This window comes from Penicillium arizonense (genome assembly GCF_001773325.1).
Source record: "Penicillium arizonense strain CBS 141311 chromosome Unknown PENARI_contig013, whole genome shotgun sequence".
In the NCBI taxonomy this organism is placed as follows: domain Eukaryota; kingdom Fungi; phylum Ascomycota; class Eurotiomycetes; order Eurotiales; family Aspergillaceae; genus Penicillium; species Penicillium arizonense.
Genome location: NW_019173290.1, coordinates 77464 through 91183, shown reverse-complemented (window position 1 = coordinate 91183; position 13720 = coordinate 77464). Strand labels below are relative to the sequence as shown.

The following is a 13720-nucleotide window of genomic DNA, read 5'->3' as shown; positions in this document are numbered from 1 at the left end:
CACGGGCGAATGCAAAAGAAGCCTAAAAAGTAGCTTGAGATTAAGCGATGGCGGCAGCTTGAAACGGATGCGTAGAGCCAGCGATAGACGCACGTGCTCAACTGTGACCAATCAATGGCGAGGATATCTGACAGCTTGGGTGGCGAATCAAGACCTAGAGCATCACGTGAGAGGAAGATAAAGTCACATGATTGCATAAAAGGGAAACCGGAAAATCAACAGTCCCGAACCTTGGACCGGATTAACTCTTACCGGATTTTCCCGGACCTTATTTTATCCGAACCAGCTTTCATCCGATTATCGGGATTACTTTCATCCGAAACCATGCAGTACCTCGGACGTTACCGGTTCCAGGGCACGGGCCACCCTCCCTTGCCTTCAACTGGCGCGGTAAGCTCTCCGCTCCAGACCTCGGGAGGTTCTCGATGCTTATTTAATTGGCAGTATCAAATCAGTGTGCAAACCAGTGCGCAGTACCCTATGCAGAACGACATCGTTGATATAGGGTGCCCTGGGCTCTTCACCCATCTTCTTGATGGTCTCCACGATTTACATCGCCAACCATTTCCCCACGTTCCCAACCCACCCTCCGTCAAAAAACGCGCCTCGGTCGCTGTGATTCTCCACGTCCGACCAAGCTATGACCACTGGCCCGAAGCCTCCTTCCATGATAAGTCCGAATCGCCGACTGAGAAACGTCTCATCGATTTCTTTGCGCAGGACTGGGTACAAAACGGCGAGCCGGAAGTATTGTTCATCAAACGCTCCTCCCGGGTGGGGGATCGATGGACTGGTCACGTAGCATTACCTGGCGGGAAGAGAGACCCCCAAGATGAGGATGATCTAGCTGCGGCCATTCGAGAGGCTGAGGAGGAAATTGGTATTGATTTGACTGGCCCAGATTGTATTGCTGTGGGAAACCTCCCGGAGCGAGTGGTCTATGCCAACTTCGGGTCTGAAATGTATGATCCCTTTTCTTTCTTGCAAGAAGTCAACTAACGCCAACCGCAGTCTGATGGTTCTTTGTCCCTTCGTGTTCGTCGTCACCAGCAGCAGCATTCCACCTCTTCGTTTGCAACCTACCGAAGTAGCATCAATCCATTGGGTCCCGCTGCGCGCTCTCCTGTCACCTTCTCTACGAACCGTTGAAAATGTGGATGTGTCCCAACGGTTGCGACTGGCATTGCCAGGTGGATTCATGCCTCGTGCTGCAATCCGTTTTTTGATAGGCCAAATGCAATTCTCGGCCATCCGACTAATCCCCTCCGAGAGCCAGTACTGCACTACGGTTAAAGGCTTTATCCCTAATGCTAACAACCAAGCGGATTCGACTGACACTGCTCGACCACTGCTGCTTTGGGGACTGACTCTTGGGGTCATGACTGATTTCCTCAACATGCTCCCACCCCACCGCTCAATTCAACAGTGGGAATATCCTACTTTTACTGCCCCTGATCTGCGTTTTATTGTGGGCTTAATGACCTCCGGTCTGAGGAAGCGTAATACCTTTAATGCTACTACAGGCACTCGGCCTCGCCCAGCGTCCGATAAAAGGTGTTGGACTGGTCCTGTTGGGGTCTTGGGTCTTGGTGTGGCACGATACTATGGTCTGAAAGACCGTCCCACAGATGGGACTAACTATGCTGTGGGCATCCTGTTGCGCGGATATTACCAGCGTATTCGCCAAGCCATCTATGTATTCCTAGCATGGCGTGCAGTGGTTGTTTCGATCACTGGCATACTTGCATGGCGCTTCCTCCTACCCCGTTGAAATGTACGATAGCATGAGAATTTAAGTACAAATTAACATCGGTGTCAGTGCAAATCCTGCTAAGAACAGCGTTCTACTTCTGTGAGTATAGTCTCAGAGCATGCTGCGAGGAAATCAATTTTATTGATGTATATTTAATTGAAGAGCAACATAAGTAGCTACTGGTTTTCTGCCGAGTTATTGGGGGTTAAGACGGAACACACGGTAGGCGCTGTATCAGATGCATATGGAATATAGGTGATATTTTCTTGATATTCCGAGGCACAGTCTCGAGTCACCTAGAATTTCAAATACGTTGAAGGTTGCATAACTGCCTTTGACAATATGATTTGAGAAACTAGTATGGGGGAGCACTTGAACTTGCACTTTTGTAGAAACAAGTCACATGATTGAACTATAAGACACGATTTATGTAAGTATTCAGGTTCAATCCTAAATCTCTCGAAATAGTAGAAATAATTATTATGTAGGTCGGGGTTGGGAAGTATACATGTTACATACAATGTTTGGGGGTCACGCGGATCAGATTCCGGAGCTCCCCACTTCCGGTCAACATCCTCTTCTCTCCCTACACTCGCCATGGCTCAAAAGCTGTATCCACGAGGCACAGTCAAGCGCATTGTGAAAGCCCACTCGAACCGGAACGTGAGCAAAAACGCCGACATCCTGGTACGCTATCCCAGCCCGTATGAGAGACACCCCTAACCCGCTCTGTTCAGATCTTCCTCGACTATATGCTGTTCATGCAAGAGTATGTCTTCCTCTTTTATCTTGCTGCCCTCCAATTTACGCCCCGAGCACGACGTGTCTGAAACAGCCATAGGCTAACACCCTTTTGCAGGTTAATGCGCGAGGCCTCAATCAAGTCGCGTAAATCTGGCGAGAAGAACATCTCGGCCAATACGGTGCGCAAGGTTACTGAGGTATGTCTTATCTGACTGACGAGATCCGGGCTTGATCCAGACAACTTCTAGGGATCATAGCTGACGAGCCTTGATACTCATTTAGAAAACATTGCGCAAGTTCCAGGGATAGAAAATACCTCTCGGCATCAGTTGATTTCGCGACAAGTGGCAATGGGACATAGTACTGGAATTTGACGGACTTGCATAGATACTGTGATTTTGGGCACTGGTGGCGTACTGGCGCTTGGGATATGATACCCAACAAGACTGAAATAATGAATTGAAGTTATGATAACTTTTCACTGAATTGGAGCCTTGTAGTCATAGGCAGCGTAGAAAGAAGTGCTGGTTTGCTAGTAAAGAGCGCCCAAAGTGGCTGCACACACCGACCAAGGGTTTCGGACCCGCATATTGATTCTTCCTTCTTAACACTTCTTCTCCTGATCATCACTTCGCATTTTGCGTTCTCACCATTGTGCCCCTGTACAGGCCTTTAATACTTTCACTACCTGTGTTACCCACATTCCATCATGGCTCCCGCTTCCGCCACTCAGAAGCCCAAAGACCTCAAGGAGAAGGGTCTCTCCCGAGCTTCGAGCACCTCCAAGGCTGACCCTGAGAGCCCGGTTACTGAAGCCAATGGAAGTGAGAATGGCCACCTGAAGGAGCTTCAGAAGTATGATTCCCCTCGCGTGAATCTTGTTGCATGGCACTGGTCCAATGCGCAATGACTTTTCGGACAGAGTGAGCTAACCATATATTTCGTTCAGGTCTCTCCGCAATGCCGTTAAGAAACTAGTAAGCATCTAAGCTACAAACTCATTTGCGCATCACCTTCGATCCATCTTGTGCTAATGTCCCCTCCTCATCACAGAACTCTACCGCCAAGCTCGATGCCATCCTCGCTGAGAACCCCGGCAAGTCCCTCGACCAACTCATCGAGGAGAAGAAGATCAACAACGACCAGAAGGCTCAGGCTATGAAGAAGCCGTCTCTTCAAGCTGCCGTCAACCAGATTGAAGAGCAGATTGCCATCTACAAGCAGTTCGCTGCCCAATACGAAGAGAAGTTGGCCTCCCAGAAGGCTGAACTGTTGAAGGCGCACAAGGAGGAGCTGGAAGCTGTCCGTGGGAATGCCATTGCCGATGCGACTGAGTCTAGCGCAAAGGCACTGCGCGAGCGCCTGCTCACCATGAGTAAGTTCCTGTGCGCCGCGGCCAACCTCCGCCGCGAGGGTGATGCTACTACTCTGGAGAGTCTTGCATTTGAGGGTGTCCTGTTCCAGGTCTACGGTGGCTCTCAGGATGCAGTCAATGCAATGGTGAAGTTGATTGATGGTGCCGATGAAAAGGTCATTGGTGTCGAGGGTGATGCGCTTGAGTTCACCTGTGAGTAGCGGGTTACCCCTCCATACTGCTGAGTCTGTTTACTGATATTGGTTATCCTTAGATGGTGACGTGAAGCAGGCCTCCAACAGATTCGCTCCCGCCGAGGAGATCACCGAGACTGTCCCCGAGACCACACCCGCCTCTGACCCTACCATGGCCCACGCTGGCCTTACCGAGCTTCAGGATGCCTCTTTCGGTGCCGAAGCCGCCCCAGCCTCCGAGAAAGATCAGCTCGCCCCGCCTACCCAGACTCTCGTTTCCGATGCTGCCAACACTATTGCGGAGAAGAGCTATGGCTCTTTTGACCAGGCCGGTGACACCGGTAATGTCGAGCTTCCTCGCGACCCTGCCGAAACCGACACTGGCCTCCAGGCCACACCCGCCAGCGCCGATGGCGGTTTGAACAACGGTTCTGCTGGCGCTGACGTTGCGCAAGAGAACAGTGCCAAGGGCCAATCCAATGGACGTCGCGGACGGGGCCCACGTCGTGAGTCATCTCGCGGTGGTGGCCGAGGCCGAGGCGATGGCAAACAGGCCCGTGGTCGTGGTGGTGGTCGCGGTCGTGGCGGTCGTGGACGCGGTGGCGGCAATGGTTCGCCTGCTGAAGCCCAGCCAAAGACCAACGGTGGCACTAACTAATCCGCTGAAGTCTGCTTGCCACGGGCTGCTTCCTCGATATGGTTTTCCTATCGAGTGATCTCCGGGCCATCTGCTTTTTTATTATTCCCCTCTACGATCACTGGTCCGATTTCATGGATCACGAACGCAACGAATTTTCTTCACGGAGAGTCACTTTTTGATCTCTTCGTCTGGCTCTGCCAAAGTCTTATGGACCATGTTCTGCTATTTTTTTGAGCGTGCATATTCCCGATCTTCAGAGAGCTTTGCTCTCACGACATACATATGTATTTTATGGCTAATGTTTTATCGGCGCGTGTGAATGGACCGGTGGACAGGCTTAGTTCGGATATGAAGCGGAATTGATTGAGGTGACTTACACCGCTGCTTTCTCTATTCTTTGTAGATTTAGATGTAGACACTTGGATTCTAAAAAAAGAAAAGTATATATGCACGTGACGCCACGTTGCCCAAGCCACACTAAAACACGATAGGAAATCGACTAACGTTTAGCACGCAATCAGTGGAGCTTCGCCTACGATCAGATCAAATCGCGAGTACATCTGTTAACTCCCTTTCTTTCATCTTCTTACTCTCTTTTCTCCTTCAAGCCCTCAATCCAATCCAGCAATATATACCCAGCGCCGGCAAACATGGCCATCGCTAGCGCCCAACGTAAGCAGGTGTTGAAGGTGTTGATGCTTTCATTGTTGATAGATCTAGTAAGATGAATGCTCCTCCAAGCCACTAATCACCCTGGTCCAAACTAACAATACCTCCAGATCTCCTTTACATTTATTCTACCGCTCTTCCCCTCACTGCTCTCATTTTATCGCGCCCAAGATCCATCCCCGGATTCCCTTCTCAACCGCATCTTCCACTACCTAAACGCCTATAAGAACGCCTTCGCCCGTCCCATTGACTCGCGCTATGACATTGTCCTCCTCGGCGGAGCCCTCGGTTCACTATTCTCTCTCCTCCAGGCCTTCGCCGCCCCAGTCATTGGCCGCCTCTCCGACCGCTATGGCCGTCGTCGCGCCCTCCTCATCTCCATGATGGGCAATCTGTGGAGCGTCGCGCTATGGGTGTCAGCCCGGGACTTCCGCACTTTTCTCGCGAGCCGCATTATCGGCGGCTTGAGCGAGGCGAATGTGCAAATGGCCAATGCCATTGTGGCGGATGTCACGGATGCTGAGCATCGTGGCTCGTCCATGGCGTTGATTGGAGCTTGCTTCAGCATTGCGTTTACGTTCGGTCCGATGCTCGGTGCGGCCCTTAGCTCTGTTGATATTGTTGCCGAGAATCCCTTTATCGTGGCTGCCAGTGTTTCCTTAGCTTTGATCTTTGTAGAGACTACCTATCTCTGGGCTTGTTTGCCGGAGACGCATCCGCGGTTGACGGCACTTCAGCGTGAGGACGAGAACACGGAGACAAAGGGAGATGCGTCGAGTAAGAAGGCAGATGAGAAGAAGTCTGTCCCTGCTAATCGCGTCCATACTAACAGTCCTGCCCTTCTCAACGCTCTTCATTTCCTCTTCTTGCTTCCCTTCTCTGGCCTAGAATTCTCTCTTCCATTCTTAACTACCACTCTCTATGCAGGAACAGCTACAAAAGCTAGCCCTGCCGCATTGAACGGTCGTCTCCTATCTCTAATGGGCTTGATCGCTTCTCTCCTTCAGGGCACTCTAGTCCGTCGTCTTCCTTCTCTGATCACCCTCCGCGCCGGTGTCGTCGCCTGTGCCATCTCGTTTTTCTGTCTTGCTCAAGTTTCTTCTCCCTCGGGCCTGTATGCAGCCGGCGCTCTGCTGGCTGTTACCAGCGCTACCGTTGTAACGGGGTTGAACAGCCTGGGAAGCTTCGAGGCACAGGATGCGGACCGTGGCGCGGTTATGGGTCGTCTGCGAGGATGGGGGCAGGCTGGTAGGGCCACTGGTCCTATTGTGTTCTGCTCTTTGTTCTGGTGGGCTGGTCGTGAGGCTGCTTATACTGCTGGTGGTGTGGCCATGTCTGTTGTTGCGGTTGGCGTGTTTACTTTGTTGAAATCGCCTGCTGTGCACAAGAAGACCGAGTGATTGTCTCACTTGAAACTTGGCTGGCCGTATTGTGTCGCTGGTCGATGCGTTACGTGCATGTATTATCATCTTCATTGCGCTCATATCGGCACATGTATTGGGAATTTTTGGGGTACTCGATTGTATTTTTAGTCGAATGTACAACTGCTTATTTGATTTATTTGCTCAATAATCTAGTAACCGGGTATAATACATAGAGGAGTGGTGATGGTGAAAATGTCCTTATGGTTCTGCGAAATAGACAAGTTCAGGCGAAAGAGAGGAGTCTGGGAATTCGTCCAAAGGCCACATGAGATCAAAACGAAGCTGTATCTGCAGAACAAGCTCCCGCTTCCTCTATATGGCATGGAGCGAGCTCCATCAGTTCGGTGACATCTTTTTTTGATGCCAGTTATGTAGTCATGGTCTCCGGCGGTGACTCGAATCAAACCCATGATTCTGACAAGTCTCCATGGCTAACCCAGGATTTGTGACAGGATCCAACGAGCCACGCGCCTTGCCAATAAGCCAGTCTGTCAAAGTAACGAACTTCGCAGTCCGTTCCCAGCCATCCGCTTCATCGGCATGCTCAATGGTATGAGTCAAGATCCGACCCTCCTCGTCGAAAGAGAAGATAAATAGACCGGTAAACTGCTCTTCTTTTGAGAGCTTAAAGATAGGCTCTTCGCCCCCGAGAAGCACACTCAGGCCTTTATTAGTACCATTTTTCGAAGCGGAGAGATGACTCTCTTGTAACGAAGCAGAATTTTGAGATGCGGTTGTTGAACCCGTCTTCGACGAGGGAGACGGGTTGTGGAAAGGTCCGCTGTCTGTTCGAGGCTCGGTCTTCCAACGGACTATCAGTCGCTCATCGCCGCAGTCGTGGTGTTCACCGTTGCGCAATGGATCGAGTAGTGTGCCTGAGCGCACGATCCTTTCGCTGAGGATCTGTAGCTTCACGTTTCCGAGTAAGGGGACGCTGCTCCATGCGACTGGGACTGTCCATAGTGCTGCACGGTAGAGGGTGCGTCCTTTGACAGTTGGGAGGTGTGGATGTGTGGATGGGAAGAGATGGAGGTTCACGTTTGGGGCGAGGATTTTGGTGGGAAGAGTGTTGTACAAAAGGGTCGGGAGTAGGGGTGACAGGGTCCGTAATGCTTTTATAATGTTAGTCCAGCAGATCTGAACAGTGATTAAGACGACGTGCTTACTCTTTCCGAGCTTCAAGGTCCTTTCATCGGGTGGCTTATGGTCGTTTCTCTGGGGGGTTCTTTCCTCTCCGTCTAGTTCCCCGCGTACACGGCTCGGAGAGAAATATGTTGTTGGAAGTAGGGAGGCTGATGCTGGAGGAAGCCAGGGCTCATTGAGAAGGCCATGGCGCGGTTGTGCTAGCTGCAGTCGTGACAGCGAAACAAAAGATCGTGCTGACGCAGGGCTCTTATTGGGAAGAGAGATTCGCGGATAGACCAGCTTCGGCATTATGCTTCAATCATTGAGCTGATTCTAGTGTATTGTGTCGTCAAGCCATGGAGAATAGGTGGTTGAAGGTTGAAGGTTGAAGGTTGAAAGTTGAAAGTTGAAAGTTGAAAGTTGAAGATGGAGAAGTCCTATCTCCAATGACGTTGCCGGAGCCAATCACGTTCGGCCCGTATACAACCAGCCTATCTAGAAAAATACAGCGCATAGTTACATCGGGATATCTCATTCCTAATTTCCTCGATGATTCCATTCAAGGTACGAGTAATGTAAGTTTACTGACGTGTAAAGGAAATGGGAATAGAGTAGACCTGAGTCCCAAATCAAGCCAATTCATCATCATCACCCATTCCCATGACTCGTCGCTCTGCCAGATCGCGGATCTTATCCTCCAGAACACCACGTCCATAACGTTGTGCAACCTTAGCGGCTGCCTCGAGCATCTTGCCGTTGCGGTCCGTCATCATAGCCACCAACTCTAGTGCCTTCATTCCACGCTCCTCGCCCTCTCTGCATTCAATGGCCAGCATCTGCAGCAAGTTCTTATCCAGGTCGAGCTCTCTCCGCGCCATATCAGAACGCTGACTTGCTGTCGCATTGGTTGAGGACAACAAGTCGCGGAAGAGCGATAGGAGGATATTCCCGCGTACGAATGATTCCTCGAATCGGGATCCCTCGGTACGTTCTGCTGCTGCTTCTTCGGATTCGCTGGAATCTTTCGGGGGAACACTGGAGATAGGGATTTGGAAGTCGAACTCGCTGAGAAGTGGCCGTGGGAAGTAGGGGTTTTTGTCGCCACCCTTGAGGATGATACAGTGGAATTTGTCTTGTGCAACAGCGACTGGCCAGTATGTCTCTTCTTTCCGTCCACCTGAGAGACGTGCCATTTGCTTCGTGTCAAGGAGAGGAACCCACCGGGCTTGCCCGGGTGTGCGCCAGTGCTGTAGCACCAGTAGGACACCGGTGGAGTCGTAGATACAAGGATCCTAGGTATATGGTCAGTTTCGTTGTGCTCGTTCTTTTAGTTTAACTAAAACATACCCCGGAGTCGGAGAAGAAAACACTCTGCAATGAAGCCCCTTCCGGAAGGGCCACTGTATCTTCGTTCTGGCAAATCTCGTCACGCTTGACATTCTCCACCGTATATCGTAAACTCGTGTGGCGGCCATCGACTCCAATGGGTCCATTGCCGATGCTCATAATGTAGTCACGCCAGGCCGCGCAAGTGACTGCTTGACTCTTTTGCCTGTACACCTTGAAAGGGGTTCCAAAGAGAGTGTACACGCGGACATAGTCCTTTGATGTCACAGCGACGATGTATGAGTCGCTGAGCGCCAAAGCTAATGATGTATTAGCAAAATGATACAATGGGGACAGCCCTTCAATAACGCATACCTCGAACTTGTTCTCCCTCGGGCAATTGAGTTCGCCAGTCCGCTCGCGTAGTCCATGTCTCATGCGGTCGATAGAAGATAGTGGCAGCGCTGCCGTCAGAAGGACTATTGGCGAAAAGTGTACCGTTGTCATCTATACTTGATCAGCAACTAATCAACCAAAAGCCAAACCAGGGCCAAACTCACTCAGACAAGCCTTGTCGTACATATAAGGATCGGTGAAATGGAAGTCTCGATGAGCCTCTCGGTCATAGAATTCCACAGTCACAGTATGGTGCGTTTCTTGGTCAACAGTCCAGACAGCACCAATCAAGTTCAGACCTGGCCATGTTAGCAATTCCATTTATACCAAATTGGTGTCAAAACATACAGAGATATCTCCTACTTCCAGCCCATGGCGTGCTGCCAGGCTGGAGAGGCGGGTGGGCCAAGGGCTGCAAACTACCGCCAGAATGAATTCGCTTGCTGTCGGGGCCACCAATGTCATCGAGATGACCATTTGGCCGCTTTCCATAGGGATTGAGCTCATCCTCGGCATAGCCAGCTCCATCATCGTCATCAACAAAATCGCCCATCTCTTCATCGCCTCCTAGGATATCATCCAGCGAGTCTGGGGTTCCCCTTCTGGCAGCTCGCTGAATGGCCTCCTTGGACCGATCTGCCAACGTTGTTCGCTGGACATTGCTAGAGATCTCGCCGAGAGGACCAGGGAAGATAGGGGCAGCCTGCAGGGACTTCTGCAGGAGTGATTCGTGGTCTTTCGGTACAAAATTATCATAGATGAAAAGCTCTCCATCTGAGGTCGTGAATGAAAGCGAGTTCTTAGTCGGGTGCCATGCAAGGTTCATAACATTTCCAAAGTCGTATCGTTGTAGGATCTTCTGCGTCTTTGCTTCCCAGAGCACAATTTGTCCGTCTGCCGCTGCAGAAGCCAGAAGAGTTCCGTTCGGGGCCCAGCTCAATGCCGTGATATCGCCGGTATGCCCCCCGGCAAACGTCTTCTCTTTCTTCCACTCAGTAGTGGAGTAGATTGAGATATCTCTTGTTGCTTCAGCAGAGGCAAATGCAGTTCCGTCGGGGTGCCACACAGCTCGCGATGTCGCCTCGGCATCCGGCTCCAGTCGTCGAATCACCCCATCAAGTTTGCGGACCAGTTCCGGCTCCTCTTCGTGCAAAGAGTAGATGTATAGAATGCCGTCAGTGCCGGATACCGTTGCATAATGGCCATTGGGATCGAATGTGACGTGCTTTGTTCCCTTGGACTGTTCCCGAAGGTACTTCACTTGCGTCATGTCGTCAACTTTTACCATTTTGACCGTGAGTTCACTAGTTCAGCTACTTTAGCAGTCAATTTCCTGCATGCGTCAATGTCATACTCACTCGCTTGCTACAGCCACCCACTCCCCATCTCTCGTCACTGCGATATCCCTCACTGGCAAAGCACATCGGACTAGCAAGTTCTGCATCTTGCCAGACAGAATGTCATACTGCCAGACCGTTCCATCCTCGGCACCCATGATGAAAGACCCATTCTGGTGACCCTGTCAGCTCCATTAGCGAGACCGCGGAATCTCCAACCTACCGTAGCACCGATACCGAAATGCGCGTCGACACCCTCGTCAATGGTCTTGGGCTCGCCATCCTCGCCGACCGTGTAGATGCGAATTGCGGAATTCGAACCGCCAGTGATGATCCGTCGGCCGTCAGGCGTGTATGCCAATACTGTTGTACCGGGAGTGTCTGTAGAGCGCGTTGTTAACAGGTGTCGCCGACAGGCTCATCCGAATAGCTTACGGGCTGGTCGCCCCCGCGGGCGAAGAGCGTCAAAACTCATCTCTAACGAGATCTGACGTAGCTAATTGAAGTTACAGTCAACAAGTCTGGAGGAGCCTCGATCCCAACCTGGTGGATCGCAAAGGCCAGGGACCTCCGACGCGTTCGCGTGACGCGCCTTGATTTAACCCGATTTGGAAACAAAATAGGGCTCAGGGCTCAGGGTAAGGGCCTCTGCCCCTAGACTGGAGGTATGCATTTCAATAGATTCATTCATTTAGTTTTAGATTGTTTCCACTAATTGGCACCTCCAGCAGTCAAGAAATCAAAATCTGCTCCTTCCTGAGCTTGGTTCACCGACCGCTCATACAACCCCCGGTATCCTCTCCGCTGCTTTCGCGTCTGCACATCCCCTGCAAGGACCTGTTTGCGTTTTTCGATCCGAGCCTGCAATACTGAATCAGAGACATCCAATTGCAGCTTGCGAGTCTCGATATCGCAGATGATTAAGTCCCCGGTCTCCACTGCACCAAATGGGGAATCTGGCAGCGCAGCTTCGGGCGAGATATGAAGAATGATGGTACCACCGGCCGTTCCTGACATTCGACCATCAGACAGACGCAGCATATCTTTGACTCCTGCTTCTCCTAGCTTCTTTGGGATCGGTATAAGGCCAGCCTCGGGCATACCGGGGTTGCCAACTGGACCAATGTTTTTCAGGACAAGCACGCTATCCTTCGTAACGGCGAGTTCTGGATCGTCGATACGCTTGGCTAGATCGGCTGAGTTTTCGAACACTACAGCCAGTCCAGTGTGGGAGAGCAGATGCCTATACTTGGATGCCGAGGCTTTGATAACCGCTCCATCTGGAGCAAGGTTGCCGCGAAGGACGACCAACGAAGATGAGGGAAATAGCGGATCGGACATTGGCCGAATGATCTGCTGTGCGAAGGAAAGTTTGGTCTGAGATGCATCTAAGACCTCGCCCAATGTTTGCCCAGTGATCGTCGAGGCAGATAAATGAAGCAAAGGCCGAAGCACTTGCAAGAGCGCCATCATGCCTCCTGCATTGTGGAAGTCGTTCATATAGTTATCTCCACTTGGTTTGAGATCAATCAGCAGTGGGGTCCTGCGTCCGATCTCTTCAAAAGTGTCAAGAGTGATTACTCCCTGAAGCTCTGGGTGCCTATTGGCAATGGCCAACAAATGAACCACCGCATTCGTTGAGCCACCAATGGCCTGGAGAACTGTGATAGCATTGCAGAATGATTTCTTCGTCAAAATATCCTGGGGTTTTCTTTGGGATTTGGCAATTGCAACTGCATTTGCACCTGTTTCTTCTGCAATTCGCAGTCTGGCTGATGACACTGCTGGTGCAGACGCACCCTTGAGTGGCATCATACCTAGGGCAGCAGTGACACAAGCCATTGTGCTAGCAGTGCCCATGACACCACATGTCCCTATCTGTAGGGATATTGGCCGACGTTAGCTGACAAGGTAGGTTCATCTTTGCCGAGGTAACTCTCCCTGCACATACCGTGGGAGCAAGCTCTTCATTAATTGCTGAGATCTCCTCAACATCAATCTCGCCTGCTCTGAATGCTGCCCAATTGTTTCGGCAGTCAGTGCAAGCACCAATACGCTGTCCGCGGTGACTCCCTGGCATCATGGGGCCGGTGATCAAAGGTAGAACCGGCTTGTTGGCAGAAATACCACCCATCAGCTGTGCTGGAACCGTCTTATCACATCCTTATATACGTCAATAATGATGCTAATAAGCTATCAAGACAATATAAATGTAGATACTCACCCCCGATCATGATACACGCATCCAATGGCTGAGCCCGTATCATCTCCTCGGTATCCATGCTCATGAGATTCCTTAAAAACATGCTAGTCGGAGCTGAGAAGGACTCAGCAACACTGATAGTAGGAAATTCTATCGCCAGTCCTCCATTAAGCTGCACGCCGCGCTTAGCAGCCTCGATGAGCTGGGGCACATTGGCGTGGCAGGGGTTGTAACCAGAGAAAGTATTGATAATTCCCACAATTGGACGTGATAACGCATCTTCTGAATACCCAAGTGCCTTAATAAACACCTTGCGAAGGAAAAGCGAGAAGTGTGCATCCCCATAGGAGGTTAGGCCCTGACGAAGTCCCGAAGTGGAAGTGATTGGGGTTGTGAGATCATAATCCCTGTTGGGTTCTTCATCATTCTGCATTGTCGAGATTTGAAGCAATTACAAAATACCACAAAGACCTACGCAATGGCTTATATATTCCCCTCCTCTTAGTGGATGGTGTCATCGGTGCAAGCCCGACCCGGATATTAATCCGAGCCGAG

At 51.0% G+C, this 13720-nt stretch overlaps 7 protein-coding genes across 7 annotated transcripts; 4 read left to right on the top strand and 3 right to left on the bottom strand.

Annotated features, from left to right (window-relative positions):
* Positions 1 to 324: 324 nt before the first annotated feature.
* PENARI_c013G09579 (uncharacterized protein) lies at positions 325 to 1771 on the top strand (the record flags this gene model as incomplete). The annotated part of the gene is made up of 3 exons (XM_022633313.1): positions 325 to 390; positions 445 to 962; positions 1012 to 1771. 3 exons carry the CDS (start codon positions 325 to 327, stop codon positions 1769 to 1771), a joined length of 1344 nt encoding a protein of 447 aa, XP_022486797.1.
* Positions 1772 to 2350: 579 nt separating this feature from the next.
* Positions 2351 to 2768, top strand: PENARI_c013G06841 (uncharacterized protein; the record flags this gene model as incomplete). Its single annotated transcript, XM_022633254.1, has 4 exons — positions 2351 to 2440; positions 2491 to 2522; positions 2613 to 2694; positions 2763 to 2768. 4 exons carry the CDS (start codon positions 2351 to 2353, stop codon positions 2766 to 2768), a joined length of 210 nt encoding a protein of 69 aa, XP_022486886.1.
* Positions 2769 to 3206: 438 nt separating this feature from the next.
* Positions 3207 to 4703, top strand: PENARI_c013G00817 (uncharacterized protein; the record flags this gene model as incomplete). Its single annotated transcript, XM_022633102.1, has 4 exons — positions 3207 to 3352; positions 3447 to 3474; positions 3551 to 4064; positions 4126 to 4703. 4 exons carry the CDS (start codon positions 3207 to 3209, stop codon positions 4701 to 4703), a joined length of 1266 nt encoding a protein of 421 aa, XP_022486961.1.
* A 632-nt stretch (positions 4704 to 5335) lies between these two features.
* Positions 5336 to 6754, top strand: PENARI_c013G09097 (putative tetracycline transporter; the record flags this gene model as incomplete). The annotated part of the gene is made up of 2 exons (XM_022633307.1): positions 5336 to 5404; positions 5465 to 6754. 2 exons carry the CDS (start codon positions 5336 to 5338, stop codon positions 6752 to 6754), a joined length of 1359 nt encoding a protein of 452 aa, XP_022486934.1.
* Positions 6755 to 7153: 399 nt separating this feature from the next.
* On the bottom strand, positions 7154 to 8212 carry PENARI_c013G02699 (uncharacterized protein; the record flags this gene model as incomplete). Its single annotated transcript, XM_022633153.1, has 2 exons — positions 7154 to 7890; positions 7945 to 8212. The coding sequence occupies 2 exons, from the start codon at positions 8210 to 8212 to the stop codon at positions 7154 to 7156; spliced, it is 1005 nt and encodes a 334-aa protein (XP_022486868.1).
* Positions 8213 to 8532: 320 nt separating this feature from the next.
* Positions 8533 to 11437, bottom strand: PENARI_c013G09817 (WD40 repeat domain-containing protein; the record flags this gene model as incomplete). Its single annotated transcript, XM_022633318.1, has 8 exons — positions 8533 to 9195; positions 9251 to 9549; positions 9605 to 9736; positions 9790 to 9924; positions 9974 to 10929; positions 10984 to 11135; positions 11186 to 11343; positions 11398 to 11437. 8 exons carry the CDS (start codon positions 11435 to 11437, stop codon positions 8533 to 8535), a joined length of 2535 nt encoding a protein of 844 aa, XP_022486992.1.
* Positions 11438 to 11673: 236 nt separating this feature from the next.
* Positions 11674 to 13598, bottom strand: ilv3C (putative dihydroxy-acid dehydratase; the record flags this gene model as incomplete). The annotated part of the gene is made up of 3 exons (XM_022633184.1): positions 11674 to 12840; positions 12914 to 13125; positions 13187 to 13598. 3 exons carry the CDS (start codon positions 13596 to 13598, stop codon positions 11674 to 11676), a joined length of 1791 nt encoding a protein of 596 aa, XP_022486775.1.
* Positions 13599 to 13720: the final 122 nt, after the last annotated feature.